Source organism: Mauremys reevesii, linkage group 7, assembly GCF_016161935.1.
Source record: "Mauremys reevesii isolate NIE-2019 linkage group 7, ASM1616193v1, whole genome shotgun sequence".
Taxonomy (NCBI): Eukaryota; Metazoa; Chordata; order Testudines; family Geoemydidae; genus Mauremys; species Mauremys reevesii.
Genome location: NC_052629.1, coordinates 77957113 through 77979368, shown reverse-complemented (window position 1 = coordinate 77979368; position 22256 = coordinate 77957113). Strand labels below are relative to the sequence as shown.

The window sequence follows — 22256 nt, the reverse complement described above, 5'->3', positions numbered from 1 at the left end:
GGCGGCCCCCCCACCGCAGTGTAATAGGAACCAGACTCGGTGGGGGCTGAGCTCTGCCCCATTCCCTTCCTCCTCCCCAGTGCTTGGCCGGCTGCTTTTCTGAGAATTGTGTGCGTGCGTGTGCTGACACCTGCTGATCGATGCCTGGAACTGCTCCCCTAATCACAACAGGGGACTGGGCTACAGCCCCTCCCCCCAGCACTGTCCCCTTCAGGGCACCCCTCAGTACTGCACCGTTATCGCACACTGTCTCCTTCAGGGCACTCTGCAGCACTGCCTGCTGCAGCACTGCCCTGTTATCACACTCTGCCCCCTGCAGGCCCCCCGGCACTGTACTGTTATTACACATCGCCCCCTTCAGGGCACCCCACATCACTGCACCCTGCAGCACTGCACTGTTATCATACACCACCCCCTGCAGGGCACCCCCCCCACACACACTGCACTGTTATCGCACACTGCCCCCTTCAGGGCACCCTGCAGCACTGCACCCCACAGCACTGCACTGTTATCACACATTCTTCTAGGCTGGCTGGGCCTATTCAGAGGCGATGGGGCTCAGCAGACTTGTGACCCAGCCAGCTCACCTCTCTAGGTGGGGTGAATGCTGATGGTCATGTTACTAGTGAATCATGTCACCAATTGGGGTAGAGAAGGTAGAGGCATGGAGAAGGCTGCTGAGGGCTGCAGAGTTTGGCAAGGCTCTGGCACGGTATCATGATGTGCCGGGGAGCAGGGACTCCACGCAGGAAGGCCTGGGGGTGGCTGCTGAGGAAGGAGCAGGGTCCAGCACAAAGGAGCTGGGGTGGGGGAAGGAGGGGAGCCTGGGAAGGGGGAAAAGCTGAGCCCCGAGGGCAGGCAGGCAGAAGCGTGTCTGAGCTAGTGAAGACCAACCAGACTCTCAAGACAGGCCCAGTGTGAAAACTGTGTTGGGTTTTGGCCTCGTATACCTGGGATGGGGGTGGACCTTTTGTTAGGGACTTAGGCAGAGGGTCAAGTCACTGCAACAGCCAAACCAGTCTGTGAAATTATTGAGGAGCTCTGAAGAGAGGGAAACTGAGGCATGGATGTTGCAGGACCACTCCCTGTCACAAGAGGATACTCTGGAGGCCAGGGCTGGAGCCAGCACCACTGCCCCCATCTCACACACACTGAGGCAGCCTGGGGGGCTGGGCCGGTCCTGGGTTTTGGTTTGGCCCTTTATAGAAATCAGGGCCTGCTTTGGATCAGGATCCTGGTCTGGGTTCAGCGCTCTGGTTTCGAGGGTGGCTGGCGCCAGGGCTGTGTAGGACGTGGCCCATCTGGCTTGCACATGTGCACCTCCCTCATCTCATCTGACGGACCACCTGGAAATGTTCCGGAGTAGACCCCAGCCCCCCGAGATTCCCCCGGGATGCCAGCTGTGGTTACTGGGGTGGAAACAGCCCCCCCTCCTCCCCATTATGCCACCCCTTAAGGCTCTCATAGGTTGGAAAGCTTCACTCATCCCCTTAATCCCTGGTTGGAAGGGTCTGCCCCATCCCACTCCCCCAGCCTGCCGTTGGCTGGGGAAGGAGGCAAACGGGGGAGGGGAGGAGGACGGGAAGGATCCCAGAGCTGGTGGGAGATTGGAGCTTTCTTATAGCAAATTAAGCTCCTGGCTCAGAGGGAGGCATTGTTCTAGTTGAGCTTCCTCCAGCCCCTCCTATCCAGCCCCACCAATCCCAGGGTGTAGGGTCTGGCAGTGGGCTCCATCTGGGTCCTAAGCCACCCTCGGGCCTGCGTTGTCATGTTGGGCTCACAGGGACATGCTGCCATGGGCAGAGCAGGGCTGTAATCAGAGGTCCTTCCAGGGGCAGCTCTAGGAATTGCGCCACCCCAAGCAGGGCGGTGCGCCGCAGGGGGTGCTCTGGCGGTCGCTGGTCCCGCGGCTCCGGTGGACCTCCTGCAGACGTGCCTGCGGAGGGTCCGCTGGTCCCGTGGCTCCGGTGGACCTCCCGCAGACGTGCCTGCAGAGGCGCCACTGGAGCTGCGGGAGCAGCGGACCTCCGCAGGCACGCCTGCGGAGGTCCACCGAGCCGCCTGCCGCCCGCCCGCGCACGCCGCCTAGCGCGCTGGCGCTGGGGTCTGGAGCCGGCCCTGGGTCCTTCAGGGAGTAGGCCCAGCCCTGGGCCTGGTGTTTTACCCTGGCTGCCCCCTTATAAAATGCTCTCCTTCCCGGGAGCGACCGATGCCAGGGCCGTATTTCTGGCTTCGCAGTAGCGGAGTGTGACACCCTCAGCCCAGCTGGGGCAGTACAGGTGAAGTTTCAGCACCACGCGGATCTGCAGAGCATGGGGATGCAAGGATTCCTTGGGGATGGAGCTGAACCACCCCAGGACTGCATTTCCCATGAGCCTCTCTGCCCTTGCCCTCTGCTTACCCCTATCAGTTTGCATCCCAACACCAGCCCAGAGATTTATAGACAGGTCTCCACTTACTTCAGCTTCCCCACTGATGCTACAGGCTTAGCTCCTAGTGGGGCAGGAAGGAAAGGGGCCCTCTCCATAGGGGCTGGGGGGGACTGACTCCTGTGGTCTGAGAAGTAGCCTGGCTGATTTTGGCTGGCTCCACTTTGTTACACTGGAACCTGGCAAGGCTAGTCAGCGTGGGCCACTGCTTCTGCTACTGAGCATAGCCACAAGGATATGGGCATGATCCACATCCAGCCCCAGGATATGATTTGCCTTCCCAGCCCACACTAGCTAGCCCCCAGTGCTGCGAGCTTCCTCGGAGCAGTGCCCTACCCATGCCAGCTGGCCCCCAGCGCTGTGAGCTGCCTTACAGCAGTGCCCTACCCACACCAGCTGGCCCCATGCTGTGAGCTTCCTCTGAGCAGTGCCCTGCCCATGCCAGCTAATCATTAGTGCTGTGCACTTCCTTGGAGCAGTGCCCTGCCCATGCCAGCTGGCCCCCAGCGCTGTGCGCTTCCTCAGAGCAGTGTCTTTGTTGCCATGGCTTGGATTCTGGCCTTGCAGTTTAGCATGGCAGCTCTGACCCATGTTCCGTTGACCCCACGCTATCTCTTTGACCCGTTCTCCCTGCTCCTTCTTCCCCCTCCCCCCCCCGCAGGTAAATCTTTAACCTGGGCACAGAGCAGCCAACCCAGGGCTCTTCCACCCCATCTGCAAACACTGCTTCCCTTTGGAGCAGTGGCCCTGGCATCATGGCCCAGCAGTCCCTTCACATGGGGAAAACACTCCCCCCACCTGCCCCCGAGGACAGGAGCTCAAGGGTCCGGTTTGGTGTCTCCTACGGGAAGAGAGGGGGGGCAGGGAATAGGCCCCATTGACACATCAGCCAAGGTCATGGGGAGGGCAAAGCTCTGGAGCAGGTGCCAGGCCTCCCACCGCAAATCCTTGCGAAAGCCAGAGGTTTGATTCCAGCCCTCGCTCCTCTGCAGGGAGAGTTATTAGGAGGGACGAGGTCGGGACAAACCAGTAGGAATTAGCATTGGAAAGCTGACAGCACTCGGCTCCCCTGGGGGGCAGCAGGAATCCACTCCGCATCTCTCCCAGCTTCCCCATCCCTGGGGGGGGCTGAGTGGGGAAACTAGGCAGCCAGGGCTTCCTCTGAGATTTGAGGAGCCGGGCCCCCCAGGAGCTCTCCCGAGGCCTCAAGGACTAGACGCCAGCCATTGGCACGCAGGCTCAACATGGCGGCCACCGCGTTCTTACTGCCCTGGGCATGCTTGCTGAGCCTGGCCCTGGTGGCTCGAAGCACGGCAGACGGGGGCCCCGTTCTCTGGAACCGCCCCTTTGTCACAGTGTGGAACGCCCCGAGCCAGGAGTGCAGCACAAAATACCATGTGCCCCTTGACCTGGGGGTCTTTGACGTGGTGCTGAACCGCAACGAGTCTTTCCTGGGCCAGGAGATCGCCCTCTTCTACAGCAACACACTGGGCCTCTATCCACACTACACCCCGGAGGGGATGGCAGCCCATGGGGGCATCCCCCAGAATGGCAGCCTCCTGGCCCACCTCGGCAAGGCGAGGCACGACATCCAGGCCGCCATATCGGAGCCAAGCTTCCGGGGCCTGGCAGTGATCGACTGGGAGAGCTGGCGCCCCGTGTGGGCTCGGAACTGGGATGCCATGGAGCTCTATAAGGAGAAGTCCCAAGAGCTGGTCCGGGAGCAGCACCTCGACTGGCCCCCAGACAGGGTGGCCGAGGAAGCTCAGGAGGAATTTGAGCAAAGCGCCCGGGCCTTCATGGAGCAGACCCTGGCGCTTGGCAAGAGCCTGAGGCCTGGGGGCTTCTGGGGTTTCTATGGCTTCCCCAGCTGCTATAACTATGATTTCAAAGCGGCCAACTACACAGGGGAGTGTCCCGCCGTGGAGCAGCGGCGGAATGAACAGCTCTGGTGGCTCTGGAACCAAAGCCGGGCGCTCTACCCCAGCATCTACCTGCCCAAGGAGCTCCGGCTGACAGACCAGGTTGGCAAGTTTGTCCGGCACCGTGTGGCCGAGGCATTCCGGGTGCAGGGGCAGATGGGGACCGGCAGCCTCTCAGTCCTACCTTACGCCCGTATCCAGTACGACTTCACGGAGGACTTCCTCTCGCAGGTGATGCCCCCAGCCAGCGTTGCCGTGCCCCCCCCCAGGGCCGAATAGAGGGGCAGCATGAGGCAGAGGCCAGCTTTAGGGGCGGGGGTGTTTCCCATCTTCTAGCCCAGGTCCTCTCGACCATTGCTTACCATTGTCACCCGGGGCCAAGGAGCAGCCATTGGCGGAGAAGGGGCAGAGGGAGGAAGTCTGGTAGGATGAAGTCAGCTCGGGGTGTGTGTGTGTGTGTGTGTGGAGAAGCCCTGGAGGGCAGAAGGGGGCTCCATAGGGATCCCAGCGGGAGATGTGTGAGGGACAAGGGCCATATCCTGGGCCATGGGGCCAGAAGAGAGCAATGCTTTCACACAAGACAAAGGTCTGGGCTCCTGGAGGGTCTCTCTATATTTGGCCTGTTTCAGGCTATTCCTCTGCCTTTTCTTTGTACCTCCACGAAAGAAAATACCTCCAATACCTCCGGGAAAGAAAATACCCCCAACTCAGCCAACTCTCCATCCCCAGCCCACCCCAGCTTAGCAGAAACCTGTCTTTGTTACACTGCTGTGGTCCCAGTGGCCCTTAGTGATTAGCCAGCAGCTGGGGCCTTGCAAGTCGTTTCTGAGTCAGATTGTTTATTTGCAAGAATGGGCACAAAGTCCAGCTTCCCTGAACAGAAAGAAACAAGTAGCCGTCAGTTTCCTTACTGAGAAATCCCCAGGCCTTCAGTCAGTGCTGGGCCCACCGAGCTGTCCCTCTGCTCTCTCAGGGCCATGACGTCTCCCTGCCTGCTGGCCACCTCTGCTCTAGCACCCCCTCACAGCTTGCCAAACCAGCTCCTAGCCCCTGCATTTGCCATTAGGGAACCCCACAGCCCGCACAGCTTACCTTCTGATCAGGACTTGCCATTGCCTTGGATGGTGATTTCTGTTGTTTCCAGCTATGTCACTACATAAAGGGGCTTAATTGCTCCTTCCCTTTAGCCTGCAAGAAGGTTGCTTTAACCAGGTGTGTGATTGTTTGTAGATCCCACTTGCTGGCAGTCATTAACACCTGTCAGCATAACACGGCTTTGCATGTGGGCAGTGAATCGATGCCACTGTCTCTGACCCACCCCCCTCACCTGGAACAGAACCACAGAGGTTCCTCAATCTGGCTTGAGGCAGCGGATGCTGGTGGTTGTCTGCTGTTGTGCTAGAAGGGGGCGATCTGTGCGGGAAAGATGCATGTGTGGATCCTACAGGAACAGCCTTCCACCCCTCCCAGGTGTTAGTAGCCAAAGCTGTTATCTTCATGGTGATTCTCTGCTTCTTGCAGGAGGATTTGGTCCACACCATTGGGGAAAGTGCTTCTCAAGGTGCCTCGGGGGTTGTGCTGTGGGGCAACGAGGATTACACTCGCTCACGGGTGCGTTACATCGGGGGCTACGGCTGCTTATGGGTTGGGAATGGGAATCCTGGCTGGGGTGTGGATGCTCCCGCGCTCAGAGGATGGGAAGGTGTGTGTGGGCGTCTCGCATGGTGTGCAACTGGCAGTTCCCAGGTGTGTGTGATGCTGAGAGTGAGAGCCCTGGGGTCTGGCTCCCCCTGCACTCAGGAGCTGGGAGGGTGGGTCCCGGCGGGACTGTGTGGAAGGGAAGCACAACAGGAAAATGGGCCCCTCCTCTCCTCTGAGAGAGCCCTGCCTGGGTCTGTACTGTGCCCCCCTACAGGAGTCCTGCCTGGCACTGAAGGAGTATGTGGACAGCAGCCTGGGCCACTACATCATGAATGTGACCAGCAGCGCCACACTGTGCAGTGTCACGGTGTGCTCCAGCCATGGGCGCTGTGTGCGGCGAGCCGGGCACCCCGGCGCGTTCCTGCATCTCAGCCCCTCCAGCTTCACCGTCCAGAGGCATCACAGTCAGCCCCACCTCCACCTGCAGGGACAGCTGGCAAAGCAGGAGCAAGCCAAGCTGGTGGAAGAATTCAGCTGCCAATGCTACACTGGCTGGGCAGGGACCCAGTGTGAACATGAGGGCAACCCAGCGTGAGACCCTCAGCAGAGACACCCTGATATGCACCCCACATGGCCCCATACACCCCACCCCTGACATACCCACACCCCACATATACTCCCCACATGGCCCCATGCATCCCACATGGCTCCATACACCCCACTCCTGACATACCCACACCCCACATATACACCCCCACGTGGGCTCACGCACCTTATGTAGCCCCTTACATCCAACCCCTGAAACACTCCCCACATGGCCCCCATGCACCCTACCCCAAAACACCCCCCCCTCGCATGGCCCCATTGCACCCACGTGGCCCCCTCACCCTGAAACACACCTGAACACCAATATGGACACAGTCTGGGATGCAGTTCAAGCCTTTCTGTCATGTACCCCTCACATAGTGTAACTCTGTACTTTATAACAGGAAACATACATGATATGTGGAACCCCATCATAAACTGACATGTAAGTGTCAGATACATCCTATGCTAAAAACCACCTCACAGAGAGGTGCATACCACGTATAGTGATCTCTGTCATGTCCACAACGGAGAGAGATTCGTACCTCATGGCCCGAAATGTGCGCTGTAACTAGCAGCATGCAAGGGCTACAACGGTGTAAGCCTCCTACACTGAACCATTCAGTGTGGGGCTGTTAAACACCCCCCCCCCCATGGCCCATGCACCCTACGTGGCCCATACACCCCACCCCTGGAACACCCCACCCCTGGAACACATCATTCCGAAATAAAAAGAAATCACAAGCTAGACCCATGCAAAGAATTCACATGCCAACCTCAAGAGCAGGGGCGGCTCGAGCCATTTCGCCGCCCCAAGCACGGCGGCATGCCTGCGGGAGGTCCACTGGAGCCGCCCGCCGCCCTCCCAGTGACTGGCAGAGCGCCCCCTGCGGCATGCCGCCCCAAGCACGCGCTTGGCGTGCTGGGGCCTGGAGCCGCCCCTGCTCAAGAGCCGATTCACACATGCAGAGCACCCGGCACTGCCACCCAATCAAATGGCTTTTTAGTTGCACAAGTGTAAGCGTGTGATGGCCTCCATCTTGGCTGAGACCCCAGGGACTGAACAGGAGACCTCCAGAGCTAATCACATGAACGACTGCAAGCTTGAGCTGAAGAGTCAAGGCATCCTAGCAGGGCCTATACAAGGCTCTCATCCTGTGTGGATCAGTCCTATAACATCCCCACCCACTGGTGGATCACAAACACACTGGCATTTTTTTAATTGATGGTGCTATCTAGGAGTGACCGAGGCAAGGGGGGCTGGCTGAAGGGATTTTGGAAGGGAATTCCGAGCGGAAGGGGTAGCAGGGAGAGGGCAGGGAGCTACATGAGAGTGTTGGAAGGGGACACAGTGGGGACACTAAGTTTGGGGGAGAGGTAGATACACTTGTGGGTAGGTGTGACGATATTGACATGAACTGTGACCGCACAGATCATTGTGGCAACCAAGGTCCTATAGTTGCACCAAATCTTGTATAAAGGAGGTCAAGAAGGTGTCTATGAAAAGGTTGTGATTTGCTGGTTATGATTATGCTATCTGCATGTGTGTATCATTTTTGTATTTGAAGTTATGAATATTGGCTATGTACTTGTATCTCAATGTGTTTGATTCTAAGTAGCACCAGTGAAGCATCTGGCCAGGTGTCAGTGAGCTGAATATCAAAGGACTGGGCCAGGCCCAGTGTGAATGGGCCAGGCGGGCTGGGCCGGGTGTCAATGCACTGTGTGCCAATGGGCTGGGCTGGGTGTCAATGGACTGAATATCAAAGGACTGGGCCAGGCCGGGTGTGAATGGGCCAGGCCAGGTGTCAATGCACCATGTGTCAATGGGCTGGACCATATTTGACTGGGCTGGTCTGGGTGTCAATGAGCTGGGTGTCTATGGGCCATATTTGAATGGGCTGGGCATTAATGGGTCAGGCCGGGTATCAATGGGCTGGGCTGGGCCGGGCCAGGTGTCTATGGGCTGGGTTTGGTGTCAATGGGTCGGGTGTCAAGGGGTCAGGTATCAATGGGCAGGCTGTCAAAGGACTGGGCCGGGCCAGGTGAAAATGGGCTGGATGTAAAAGGACTGGGCCGAGCCGGGCCGGGTGTCAATGGGCCGGGTGTCAATGAGCTGGGCTGGGTGTCAATGGGCCAGATGTCAAAGGACTGGGCTGGGCCGGGCATCAATGGGCTGGATGTCAAAGGACTGGGCCAGTCTGGGTGTCAGTGGTCCGGGCCGTGTGTCAATGGGCCGTGTACCAATGGGCTGCGCCAGGTGTCAGTGGGCTGGATGTCAAAGGGCCGGGCCAGGTGTCAATGGATGGGTCCAGCCCAGGTGGATGTAAAAGGACTGGGCTGAGCCAGGTTGCGTGTCAATGGGCCGGATGTCAATGGGATGGGTATCAATGGGCTGGGCTGGGCCGGGTGTCAATGGGTTGGGTGTCAGGGTAGATTTGATTTAAAACACTAGTCAGGAAGACTTGATTTATTCATGGATTTCTACATAAAAGTGCATTCTTGTTGGTTGTTATAACCTTAATACATAATCTTCACAACTCAGAGATAGATGTAGGTTTCATTTTTAGAAGGTACACACTATACATTTTTAAAATGATTTATTTTGAAAACTTTTCAGATTAGTTTTACAGCTATATCAGAAAATGAATGATTGGTTATTTCATTTACCAAAGGTAATGGAAGCAGATATTTATGAAGTCATTGGGAGGTGAACTATCTCCAGTTCAACCGGTTAATCATTAATATTTGGAGGATTTTCTGGCCATGCTGTATTAGGAGGAGAACATCACCAGACAGACATTTAAATTGTTGTATTTAACTAAAACAACAATGTTATGTATTCTGGATATTTTTTCTTCAACAGCAATCATATAATATTTTAACAAAACAAGCATATGGATTTTTTAATTTAGTTAAACAGTCAAGTTTTTTTAAAATCAGGTTTGTTTTTGTTAAAATTGTTTTTAACTAAAATAGTTAAATGAAATACTTAAAAAAAAATTAAATCAACTATATCAGCCAGGTCAACATGAGAAACTTAAAATATTGGCTTCTGCAGCTAACTCAGTTGTCTTCACCTTCATTTTCCTGTTTGTTCAAAGCTTTCCTGCTTTTTCAGGTCTCAAACAATTTCTCAATTTGGAAAGCATTAGTCCAAAGGAAGAAAATATTCTTTCTACACCGGCAGAAGAAGCTAATGCTATTTAAAGTGAGATTATCACTTCAACAGTCCCTGAATCCAAGTGCTTAAGTGACTTCCACTAGTTAACTGGTGTGATTTTCTTTAAAACATCATCAGCAAACATATATTTCTTGAATGGTTCACTCTTCACTCTGAAGTTTATTATAGATGGCATTATGGAGGGATGATTGCTGGATGTCCATGTCATAGCCAACTCCTCTTCCTCAGCAGTTAAGGTTTGACCCTGGTACTGAGTATTGAGAATATTTGCAAGAAAATGAGCTGGAGATAGTGCTTGTCTCATTCGTTTTTTTAATGCTTGTAATTTAACTCTGTCATTGCATATTTCTCTTTTTATGATCTCGCTCAGTTCTTTCCAAATTTCAACAGCATCAGCAATAAAACAGTTATTTCCTGCATTTTGTTCAATGCTACAGAAATAGGCTTCAGGGTACTCAGCATGTGTTCAACATTTCTCTTAAGCCCAATGTTGAGAACTTTGGCTGTGACAGTGCCATCTATTTTTTCACGATTTTGTTCACAAACTGTCATCAGATTAGACCAGTTCTTGATATAGTGCTCAAATCAGTCCACTACTGAGTTCCATCACATGTCTTGTGAGAGAGTTAGCTTGGTTCTTCCCACTTTGTTCAGAGCAGCTGCTGCAAAGGGTTGTTATGGATGTATTTTGCAATTTCAACAACATTAAGCCTTTATTTCTGGAACAATGAAGTCTTTGGCTAGGAGGTTTGTAACCTGTCCTTTAAATTGGCTTTGGTACCCAATGACTGGAAGTTAGCTAATGTAACGCCAATATTTAAAAAGGGCTCTAGGGGTGATCCTGGCAATTACAGACCGGTAAGTCTAATGTCGGTACCGGGCAAATTAGTTGAAACAATAGTAAAGAATAAAATTGTCAGACACATAGAAAAACATAAACTCTTGAGCAATAGTCAACATGGTTTCTGTAAAGGGAAATCGTGTCTTACTAATCTATTAGAGTTCTTTGAAGGGGTCAACAAACATGTGGACAAGGGGGATCCGGTGGACATAGTGTACTTAGATTTCCAGAAAGCCTTTGACAAGGTCCCTCACCAAAGGCTCGTACGTAAATTAAGCTGTCATGGGATAAAAGGGAAGGTCCTTTCATGGATTGAGAACTGGTTAAAGGACAGGGAACAAAGGGTAGGAATTAATGGTAAATTCTCAGAATGGAGAGGGGTAACTAGTGGTGTTCCCCAAGGGTCAGTCCTAGGACCAATCCTATTCAATTTATTCATAAATGATCTGGAGGAAGGGGTAAACAGTGAGGTGGCAAAGTTTGCAGATGATACTAAACTACTCAAGATAGTTAAGACCAAAGCAGATTGTGAAGAACTTCAAAAAGATCTCACAAAACTAAGTGATTGGGCAACAAAATGGCAAATGAAATTTAATGTGGATAAATGTAAAGTAATGCACGTTGGAAAAAATAACCCCAACTATACATACAACATGATGGGGGCTAATTTAGCTACAACGAATCAGGAAAAAGATCTTGGAGTCATCGTGGATAGTTCTCTGAAGATGTCCACGCAGTGTGCAGAGGCGGTCAAAAAAGCAAACAGGATGTTAGGAATCATTAAAAAGGGGATAGAGAATAAGACCGAGAATATATTATTGCCCTTATATAAATCCATGGTACGCCCACATCTTGAATACTGTGTACAGATGTGGTCTCCTCACCTCAAAAAAGATATTCTAGCACCAGAAAAGGTTCAGAAAAGGGCAACTAAAATGATTAGGGGTTTAGAGAGGGTCCCATACGAGGAAAAATTAAAGAGGCTAGGACTCTTCAGCTTGGAAAAGAGAAGACTAAGGGGGGACATGATAGAGGTATATAAAATAATGAGTGATGTAGAGAAAGTGGATAAGGAAAAGTTATTTACTTATTCCCATAATACAAGAACTAGGGGTCCCCAAATGAAATTAATAGGCAGCAGGTTTAAAACAAATAAAAGGAAGTTCTTCTTCACGCAGTGCACAGTCAACTTGTGGAACTCCTTACCTGAGGAGGTTGTGAAGGCTAGGACTATAACAATGTTTAAAAGGGGACTGGATAAATTCATGGTGGCTAAGTCCATAAATGGCTATTAGCCAGGATGGGTAAGAATGGTGTCCCTAGCCTCTGTTCGTCAGAGGATGGAGATGGATGGCAGGAGAGAGATCACTTGATCATTGCCTGTTAGGTTCACTCCCTCTGGGGCACCTGGCATTGGCCACTGTCGGTAGACAGATACTGGGCTAGATGGACCTTTGGTCTGACCCGGTACGGCTTTCCTTATGTTCTTATGTTCTTATGAGGTGCATCAAATAAGCACTGTAACCGTGTGTTATTAGCTTGGGACGCTCTTCTAAATTTCTTCTCATATTGGATATATTTGCAGCATTGTCTGTGACCAAGCTGCGTACTAGACATTTGAATTTTTTTTCAGTTTGTTATAGCTTTTACTGCTACTTCTTGTAAGTATTCTGCTGTGTGTGCATTTCCTGATGTATCAATTGTTTCTGTAAGGAAGACATTCCCTTCTTCTGTTGTCACATGAGCACATACGACAAGATTATTGTGGACATTGCTCCACCCATCAAGACTCAGGTTAACAATTTCACCCGCTAGATCTTTTGCACACTGCTCAATTTCTCTTTCATACACTTTATCCAGCAATTTGCCTGCGACATCTGCTCTGTTGGGTGGACTGTATCCTGCTCGTAATGACTGAACCATGTAAATTAAGTGTGGGTTCTCAATCATATGGAAAGGAGAGTTTGTTGCATAAACAAACCAGGCAATTTTTTCATCAGTTAACTCTTTTTGTTATCTCCTGGTTCTTATCACAAACTTATATATGGTTGTTTCTGGAAGATGTAGATTTTTGTCCCCTTTTTGCTACAGGAGATATACTGTGGTTATGTGACATACATGATGTGACTGAAACACTATCATTGGCAGATAACTCTGAAACTATAGAAAATGATGGTGATCTTGAAAGTGGATAGTCTTCAGAATCCTGTATGTTGAGGGTGGATTCTCCTAAACAAAGTAAGTCAATGCAGTTATTTAATTATTATTACCACACTGCTCATTTAGTATTACTCATTGCATTCATGACACTCACTACTACTTTAAAGGTGAAATTGTAAAGGGAAGATCTGCCTAATTCAGCTATTTATTTTTCATCACAACTGCATCTAAAATGATAGTACCACAGAGTAACAATTATATTTTTTTGCTCAAACATGAAAATTCAAGAATAGTCCAGAAGGAAGTCAGGCAGACCTTAAGAAAGAAATACAAAATAAAAAAGTTTACCAACCTGAAGAGATGTTCCTTTCATCATCTTCAACACAGCTTCCTTCTGAGAAGGAACACGTCTCATGATGTTGTTTCATGCAGGCAACCAGGCCTTGCATTTCTTTGTTGCACTGTTTGAATTTTGCACACATGCCTGTCTTACCCACAGGTAGAGGAACTTCCTTAAAATATTCCCAAACTGGGTCTCTTTTATGGCCTGCTGCCATTATAGCTTTTCCCTTCTAATTATGTAAGCGGGGGAATGGTCCCGCTATTGTGGGGAACTTTCCTGGCTTCTGCACTACCCCGGTGAGGTGGGCTAGCGAAAGGATCTGAGTCCTCGCTCCCACTTCCTTTACCCAGAGGCCTCCCTGCCCTTGAGAACTCCCCTTCCACTCTCCTGTCTGGCAGAGTCCTCGTAACCCCAACAAGGCTGGGCCCAGGATTCCTGGGGGGCTTGACCCCCAACCCTGCTGTGGTCACCTAGGACAGAGGCTAGGGTTTCCCCACTCCGGGGTGCTCTCTGCAGTGGACACACTTCCCTGACCCACTGACCATTACATACAATTTAAAGCAAATACAAGTTGTTTAATCAACAATTAATTAAAAAAAAAGAATAAGGACAAATGGGAAAGGTTAAAGGAAAACACATCACCCCACTCTGTGGCAGGGAACATCACAAACAGTGTCTCTGGAACGTCAGGGCAGTTCACCGTCTGTTCCTTGTAGGTCCCAGGCCGCCTTCTCAGGCCCTGGCTGTGCTGCAGGGATGCTGCGGGTTGGACACTTGCTCTGATGGTGGCTTTGGGTGGTGGGACCCTTCTTCCCAGCATCAGCTCCCCCTCGGGTTAAGATCCCCCTCCCAGTCTGGCCTGCAGGGACCCTTGGCTGGGGGTGTCTTTCTGTGCTGGGCCCTTTGCCCAGAATCCCCCCTTGGCTGGCCCCAGTTGCTCACCACAGCTGGCTCTATGGCTGCAGCTCTGGATCTGCTCTCTCTGGGCTGTGTCTCTGGCTCTGTGGCTGCAAATCTTCCCCCAAGGAGGTCTGCTCTGTGGGCTGCTTCTGTGACTCTGCTCCCAGCTCTGACTTGCTTCCTGGGCTGTTTTCTGGCCCCTCTGGCTGGTGCGGCTCTGCTCCCCAGCTCAGCTTGGGTCTCTGCTTTCTCCTTAGCTCGGCCCCACTCTGTCTGACTCAGGCAATTCCAGCTCACATGGAGGATGGGACCCTGGTGTCTTGACTCCCTGATTAGCCTGCCTGCCCTGTCAATCAGGCTGACCTGGAGCATTGGCCTCTCTCCATTGCCCTTGGGGACTGTCAGTCTCAGGCTCCTGATTTCCCATCGACCCTTCCCCTTTCTTTTAGCACTGGGAGTTAGCAACCAAAACACCTCCACTGAATGTTAGTAATAGGGTGACCAGATGTCCGGATTTTATAGAGACAGTCCTGATTTTTGAGTCTTTTTCTCATATAGGCTCCTATTACCCCCCACCCCCGTCCCGATTTTTCACACTTGCTGTCTGGTCAACCTAGTTGGTAAGCCCCTTACATAGTGAGAGAATGGTATGGTAGATCTCAAATCAATGAAGGCTACACTCAGAAAGACCTCAAGACTTCTGGAATATGCTGCTCAGTTTCACTTTTGTTTCTACTGCCTGTCCCTCCCTTCTCACATTTATCTCCAGACTTCTCCTTGTCAAGATCTAGTCTGACCCCAACAATCTTCTATTCATTGAACTTTTTGAAACTTTGCACTTTTAGAGAGAGGTAAGGGATTGACTCTGTACACAAATGTGCAGACGGACTGTCATAGGTTTGTTCCCCACTTTGAACTTTAGCGTCCAAAAGGTGGGGACCTGCATGTACCCTTCTAAGCTTAAATCCTAGCTTAGATCTGATAGCGCTGCCACCAACCAAAAATATAGTGTTTTGGTACACTTTCCATTCCCCCCAAACCTTCCTTGGGGAATTCAAGACTCAAACCCCTTGGGTCTTAACACAAAGGGAAATACACCATTCCTCCACCTTTCCCCCTCCCAGACTTTCCCTCCCTTGGTCGTCTGGAGAGACTACCTTGATTCAAACTCCTTGAATCTAAAACAAAGAGGGATTTACCTTCCCCCTCCTCTTTCCCCCCCCACCTATCCCTGGTGAGTCCGACTAACCCTCTGGGGTCTCAAATGTCCCTGCCAGCAGGTAGGGGATCTTGGGGGACAACTACTGCACTGGTGGGGTGCAAAATAAACTTTATTAAGAAAATGCAAAAGCAGGGAAAATTTAATAGTGAGGGCTATGGGGTTTGTTAAGGTAGTCAATTGGGGAGGGGTTTCTTTTAGTAAATAGTAAAGGGGGTTTCAATAGTGGGGTACAATACAGTGGGGTACAGTACAGTTGGTAACCAATTAACACTGAAGTATAAATGTAACAGGTAGCTAACAGTTTCTATGTAAAGGGTGTGTCACAGCAGCATATAACCAACTAACAGTTATGGATAAAATATGTTAAATAGCAAACAATTTTAGGTAAAAATGTGTCACAGTGGTGTAAATGTAGAATGTGAGGTGTATCAGAGAGAAAAAGGGTAACCAATGGGGTTTTATGCTAGATTGGGAAGGGGGAAGAGAAGCACGTGGTGGAGCAGAGAGCAAAGGCGGAGGCGCTGCGGAGGGAGATTTAAACTCAGAGAGACACAGAGAACAAACAGGCTGTAAGTGACTGGGGAAGCCCCGGGGGGTGGGGGTGGGGGGGCTGACAGTGGGAAGACAGACTTAATCACAATTATACAGAACACAGCAAAATCTTATCTATGATCTAACTTAACCAAGACTACACAAATTAGCAAGCAACAGAACACAATGCAACAACTTCTTAAACTTAACTTACAGAGTACAATACAAACAATTCTCTAAACCTAACTTAACCACAGCTATGCAAAATGAAATTACAACTTATCTAGACTAAAGGCTAAACCTAACCTAATGGGTGCACCTTATGCTAGGGGTAGTTACAGAGGGCAGAGTGGTGTGTGCCCAGGATACAGCCCCAAGGGGGTCGGGGTGACTGCATTTGTGGGACGACTGCAAGCCTGCAGCCCAGGAAGGCACAGCTCAGCAGTGACACAGGCTTATTTCTAGCAGCAAAGGCGCTGCAGAGCTAGAGGCAGAGCAGTTACAGAACACAGACCACGGAGTTAACTTGGGTCTGTCTGCTGGGGAAACAAAGCCAGCAGCTAGGACAGGGGGAGTTTGCAAGAGGGAGTTCTTACCAATCCCAGGACAGCAGCAAGCACAGAGACAGGAACAGCAGCAGCATCAGAGGACGCAGAGAGGACTTGATTCGCTTACAATAATCAGGAGATCTCCAGGCAAAATTCGTTGTTCGTGGGAGGGGAGTTTAAAAACGAGGGTACGCTCAAAAACAAACGAGAGCGGGGAGAAGGCCCCCCCAAAGACCCCTAGCTGATCAGACCAGGTGGCAATGCAGGAACCTCTCCGAGGTCTGATCAGAAAATGCCTGGTTATAAAGGCAAACTCAGGCATCTTCCCGCCAGTAACTTTGATTGGTTCCCCTTGTTAGAGGGGAGGAGAGGAGACTTCAGGTGAGCACAGACATGCGTGGGCAAGTTTCTGAGCCACAGGAATGACTCATATGCTCAGCTATTTGGCCTTTTCAGGTCTTGCATTCTGGGCAGCGCCCCCTACACCGAACCCAGGTTTAACAAGGTGATAACAGGATTAACCCTTTGAACAGGGCAGTGGTCCCACTTAGCACGCAGCACAAGTGGCCATCCCTTTGAGAAGGGCAATGGCTCTTGGGAACGACTTAAGGGGCCCTCCCTTTGAGAAAGGCAGTGGCCCTGGTAAACAACTTAACAGCCAGGGAGGGGCGGCCACAGGAGGAGAACAAAAACAAAATGGAGTAAGGGGACAGCTGTAAGAAACAAAATGGAATAGGGGGAAAGCTGTAACAGACATCAAACAAGGGAAAAAATCACTCAGGTTCTTAAAAAGAAAAGCTTTTAATTAAAGAAAGAAAAAGTAAAAAACTATCTCTGTAAAATCAGGATGGAAATGCTTACAGGTGTCGAAGAAAAACTCAGTTCTCACTTTTTGTTTGGGTGCAGCAAAATCAAATTCTTTATTATTTCTCCAGTAACTACCATGGAGGGAGAGAGTGCATAGGGACAGGGTCCTGACAGGTCTCTCTCACACAAAAACAATTACATCAAGCCTTTATACCGTTGTTTCAGACAATTTCTAGCAATAATACAGACAGTAAAAAGCAACAACTACATTTTGTTTATACATAGCAAAAAGGCTTATCTTATTTGTCTCAATCCTAAGAAAAGCAAGCCTGCATTTTGGTTAGTGATTGCAAGGTCGTAATAACTTTGTACACAATTCCTGTCCTGTCACTATCTTTGCTCCTACAAGTCTTACGTCATTAAGGTTACAGTATGGCTTGACTCTTGCTAACTAACATTCATTAAGATCTCTTTAAATCCTTGTTAATTATTTACTGGCTTCCACACAGGGTATACAGCTTATAAAACTAAAGGGACTCCCTCCCCCCTAGCATAAGTACAAGTTACAGCAACCAGAGGTAAAATATTCTTCCAGCAAAATACACATTTGCAAATACAGAAAACAAACAAAAGACTAATCCGCCTTTTTAATTAATACTCACTATATTGAACAGAAGAGACTATTTCAGGAAGCTTGGAGAGCCTGGATGTACGTCTGGCCCCTCTTAGATCCAAGAGAGAACAACCCCCAAAACAAAGAACCCAAACAAAGACTTCCCTCCACCGAGATTTGAAAGTATCTTGTCCCTTCATTGGTCCTCTGGTCAGGTGCCAGCCAGGTTCACTGAGCTTGTTAACCCTTTACTGGTAAAAGAGACATTAACCCTTAACTATCTGTTTATGACACGGACAATAGGGTTGAGGTCTGTTATTTCTCACCTCTACATATTATTTATTTAATTAATTAAAAACATTTTTGCTATTAACAAGCATGTTCTCTCTGGCGACACAAATCCACAGTTTGAGAACTGCAAAACTAAGCATCTCTGATGGTATCTTCTAGATCAGGGGTGGGCAAACTTTTTGGCCTGAGGGCTGCATCGGGTTTTGGAAATTGTATGGCGGGCCGGTTAGGAGAGGGGGGCGTGGGCCAGCCCCCACCCCCTATCCACCCCCTCCTGCTTCTGGCCCCCTGACGCCCCCACCCCCCGGACTCCTGGCCCATCCAAACCACCCAGTTCCCTGACGGTGCGCCTGGGACCCCTGCCCCATCCATCCCCCCTGCTACCTGTCCCCTGACCCCTTGACTGCCCCCCGCCGCCCCATCCAACCCCTCCTCTCATTCCTCACTGCCCCCCTGGAACCCTTGTCCCATCCAACCACCCCTTCTCCCTGACCGCCCCTGGAACCCCTGCCCATGACTGCCCCCCGCTACCCCATCCGACCTCTCCTCCTTCCTGACTTCTCCCCCCGGGACCCCTGCCCCCATTCAACCCGTTCCCCACCCACAGACCGCCCTGACCCCTATACACCCCCACCCCTGACCCCCACCCTGAACTCCCCTGCCCTCTATCCAACCCCCCCACTCCCTGCCCCCTTACCACGGTTCTTTGAGCACTGGTGGCTGGCCAAGGGGCGACATTCCAGCCCCCTCCCCCCCTTTTTTTTGCTTGGGGCGCAAAAAGCTGGGAGCTGGCCCTGAACCAAGATGTTCCCTGTCAGCTCAGGCTTTCAGGCTGAGCTAGAACTGGCACTGCAGTTCTTGCTTCAGTCGCTAGATGGCGCTCATGGCAGCCTGAGTTGCACAGGCTGGACTGCAGTTCAGGCTGCCCTGCCGCTGGAGAGCCAGAGCATCATCCCCCGGAGCTGAGCCCGGGCTGTGGCGGTGAGAGGGGCTCAGCTCAGGGGGATGATGCTCTGGCTCTCCAGCGGCAGGGCAGCCTGCACTGCAGTCCAGCCTGGGTGTGAGGAGCCGGGGAGGGAGGGAAGTGAGGCCCGGGATGCAGGGAAGGGGGAGGGGTCCTGCTGCTGCTGTTGCTCTGAGCAGTGGTTTCCCCAGGAATTGAAATTAGGGGGGGGGTGTTCAAATTTACGGGGGGGGGGGGTGTCAGGACCAATGAGATATATAAAAGAGATATGAATAAAGTAAATGTTTTGTTAGGATTATGCAAATTTAACATAAGAATAATGCAAGTTACACCAAAACACATAACAGGTCTAGATTTCTAAAAAAATATACATTTTAAAAAATGTATTTAATTTACATTGACTTTTGAAAAGTAAGCCATCATGGGGTAAGAGGAAAGTCCTCTCATGGATCAGTAACTGGTTAAAAGATGGGAAACAAAGGATAGGAATAAATTATTAGTTTTCAGAATGGAGAGAGATAAATAGTGGTATCCCTGAGGGGTCGGTACTAGGACCAGTGCTGTTCAACATATTCTTAAATGATCTGGAAAAATGGGTAAACAGTGAGGTGGCAAAATTTGCAGATGATACTGTTGAGTCTGAACTCTTTATGAACTGAAACTTAACTCAGACTACATGTCTCTGTCTGAAACTTTTAATCAAAAGTTTTGACCTGCGAACTACTCATGACCCTTCCCCTCCCAATAAGTAGCCATAAGTAGTCATCTCCTCTTATGTCTTCTCCAATTTACATTTTAACCTGTTTTATCCTGTAGAATCTTGATTGATTATGCATGACCATTATGATCTGTTAATCACTTTGTTTACTTCTGTGTATAAATATTGATGCTCACCCCTAATAAACTTGCCACACTTACTCCGAAGCTTTTCTGTAAGCTAAGGATGGTGTGAGCCCGTTGATCAACGAATTGTCTGGTCTCTGACAGATTTGTGAGCCCCATACCAACTCCGCACAAACTCGGGTGCTGGAGAGGTGAGTAAGGACTTGCTTTTTACCTAACAATACAAAACTATTCAAGATAGTTAACTCCCAGGCAGACTGCGAAGAATTACAAAGGGATCTTATAAAACTGGGTGACTGGGCAACAAAAATGGCAGATGAAATTTAATGTTGATAAATGCAACGTAATGTACACTGGAAAACAATCTCAACTATACATACAAAATGAAGGAGTCTGAATTAGCTGTTAACACTCAAGAAAGATCTTGCAGTCATTGTGGATAGTTCTCTGAAAACATCCACTCAGTGTGCAGTGGCAGTCAGTGATTCCCAACATTCTGTTTGCTTTTTTAAAAAGAACAGGAGCACTTGTGGCACCTTAGAGACTAACAAATTTATTTGAGCATAAGCTTTCGTGGGCTACAGTCCACTTCATCGGATGTAGCCCACGAAAGCTTATGTTCTTTTTGCAATACAGACTAACATGGCTGCTACTCTGAAACCTCTTTTTAAAGAAAGGGATAGATAATAAGACAGAAAATATCATATTGCCTCTATATAAATCCATGGCACATGTACACCTTGAATACTGTGTGCAGATATGGTTACCTCATCCCAAAAAAGACATACTGGAAATGCAAAAAGTACAGAGATGGGCAACTAAAATGATTAGGGGTATGAAACAGGAGAAGAAATTAAAATGACTGGGAATTTTCAGCTTAGAAAAGAGACGACTAAGGGGGGATATGCTAAAGGTCTATAAAATCTTGACTGATGTGAAGAAAGTGAATAAAGTAAATGTTTTGTTAGGATAATGCAAATTTAACATAAGGAAAATGCAAGTTACACCAAAACACATAACTGATCTAGATTTCTAAAAAAATATATAATTTAAAAAAAATGTATTTAATTTAAATTGACTTTTGAAAGGTAAGCCATCATGGGGTAAGAGGGAAGATCCTCTCATGGATCAGTAACTGGTTAAAAGATGGGAAACAAAGGGTAGGAATAAATTATCAGTTTTCAGAATGGAGAGAGATAAATAGTGGTATCCTTGAGGGGTCAGTACTGGGACCAGTCCTATTCAACATATTCATCTGGAAAAATGGGTAAACAGTGAGTTGGCAAAATTTGCAGATGATACAAAACTATTCAAGATAGTTAAGTCCCAGGCAGACTGCGAAGAGCTACAAAGGGATCTCACAAAACTGGGTGACTGGGCAACAAAATGGCAAATTAAATTCAATGTTGATAAATGCAAAGTAATGCACATTGGAAAGCAATCTCAACTATACATACAAAATGATGGCATCTGAATTAGCTGTTAACACTCAAGGAAGAGATCTTGGAGTCATTGTGGATAGATCTCTGAAAACATCCACTCCATGTGCAGCAACAGTCACAAAAGCAAACAATGTTGGGAATCATTAAGAAAGGGATAGATAATAAGACAGAAAATATCATATTGCCTCTATATAAATCCATGGTACGTGCACACCTTGAATAGTGTGTGTAGATCTGGTCACCCATCCTAAAAATATATATATTGGAATTGCAAAAGGTACAGAGATGGGCAACTAAAATGATGAGGGGTATGAAACAGGAGAAGAGATTAAAGTGACTGGGAATTTTCAGCTTAGAAAAGAGATGACTAATGGGGATATGATAGAGGTCTACAAAATCTTGACTGGTGCGAAGAAAGTGAATAAGGAAATTGTATTTAATCCTTCACATAACACAAGAGCTAGCAGTCACCCAATGAAATTAATAGGCAGCAGATTTAAAAAAAACCAAAAGGAAGTATTTCTTCACACAATATAAAGTCAACCCAGGGAACTCTTTGCCAGGGGATGCTGTGAAGACCAAAACTATAACAGGATTTTAAAAAGAACTAGATAAATTCCTGGAGAACAGGTCCATCAGTGGCTATTAGCCAGGATGAGAGGGATGCAACACCATGTTCTGAGTGTCCCTAGCCTCTGTTTGCCAGAAGCTGGGAATGGGCAACAGGGGATGGATTACTTGATGATTCCCTGTTCTATTCATTCCCTCTGAAGCACCTGGCCTTGACCACTGTTGTAAGACAGGGTACTGGGCTATATGGACCATGGGTCTGACCCAGTATGACCATTCTTATGTAAAAATTAATTATAATAAAAATGTTTAGTACAGAAACTCCCCAACATAATGACCTCCCAAGATAGCAACAATGTGAGATAACAACCTTGGCAAATACTGCATTTTAAAAATCTTGGCCTACTGGGAAACATATTT

General features: G+C 49.4%; 1 protein-coding gene across 3 annotated transcripts; it reads left to right on the top strand.

The window, feature by feature from the left end:
* Window positions 1–2117: 2117 nt before the first annotated feature.
* On the top strand, window positions 2118–8064 carry HYAL1 (hyaluronidase 1). Of its 3 annotated transcripts, XM_039482673.1 has the most exons (3): window positions 2118–4582; window positions 5873–5962; window positions 6267–8064. In XM_039482673.1, exons 1-3 carry the CDS (start codon window positions 3674–3676, stop codon window positions 6585–6587), a joined length of 1320 nt encoding a protein of 439 aa, XP_039338607.1. In that variant the 5' UTR covers window positions 2118–3673; the 3' UTR covers window positions 6588–8064. The 3 variants fall into 3 exon arrangements, with proteins under 3 accessions (XP_039338607.1, XP_039338608.1, XP_039338606.1); XM_039482674.1 differs by lacking the exon at window positions 5873–5962; XM_039482672.1 differs by having other exon boundaries at window positions 5873–8064.
* The last annotated feature ends 14192 nt before the right edge of the window (window positions 8065–22256 follow it).

Coding starts and splice junctions, on each gene's coding strand:
- HYAL1 (XM_039482672.1), top strand. CDS start 3,674: ATGGCGGCCACCGCGTTCTTACTGCCCTGGGCATGCTTGCTGAGCCTG. Junction 4,583..5,872: donor CGGAGGACTTCCTCTCGCAG/GTGATGCCCCCA, acceptor TGCTTCTTGCAG/GAGGATTTGGTCCACACCAT.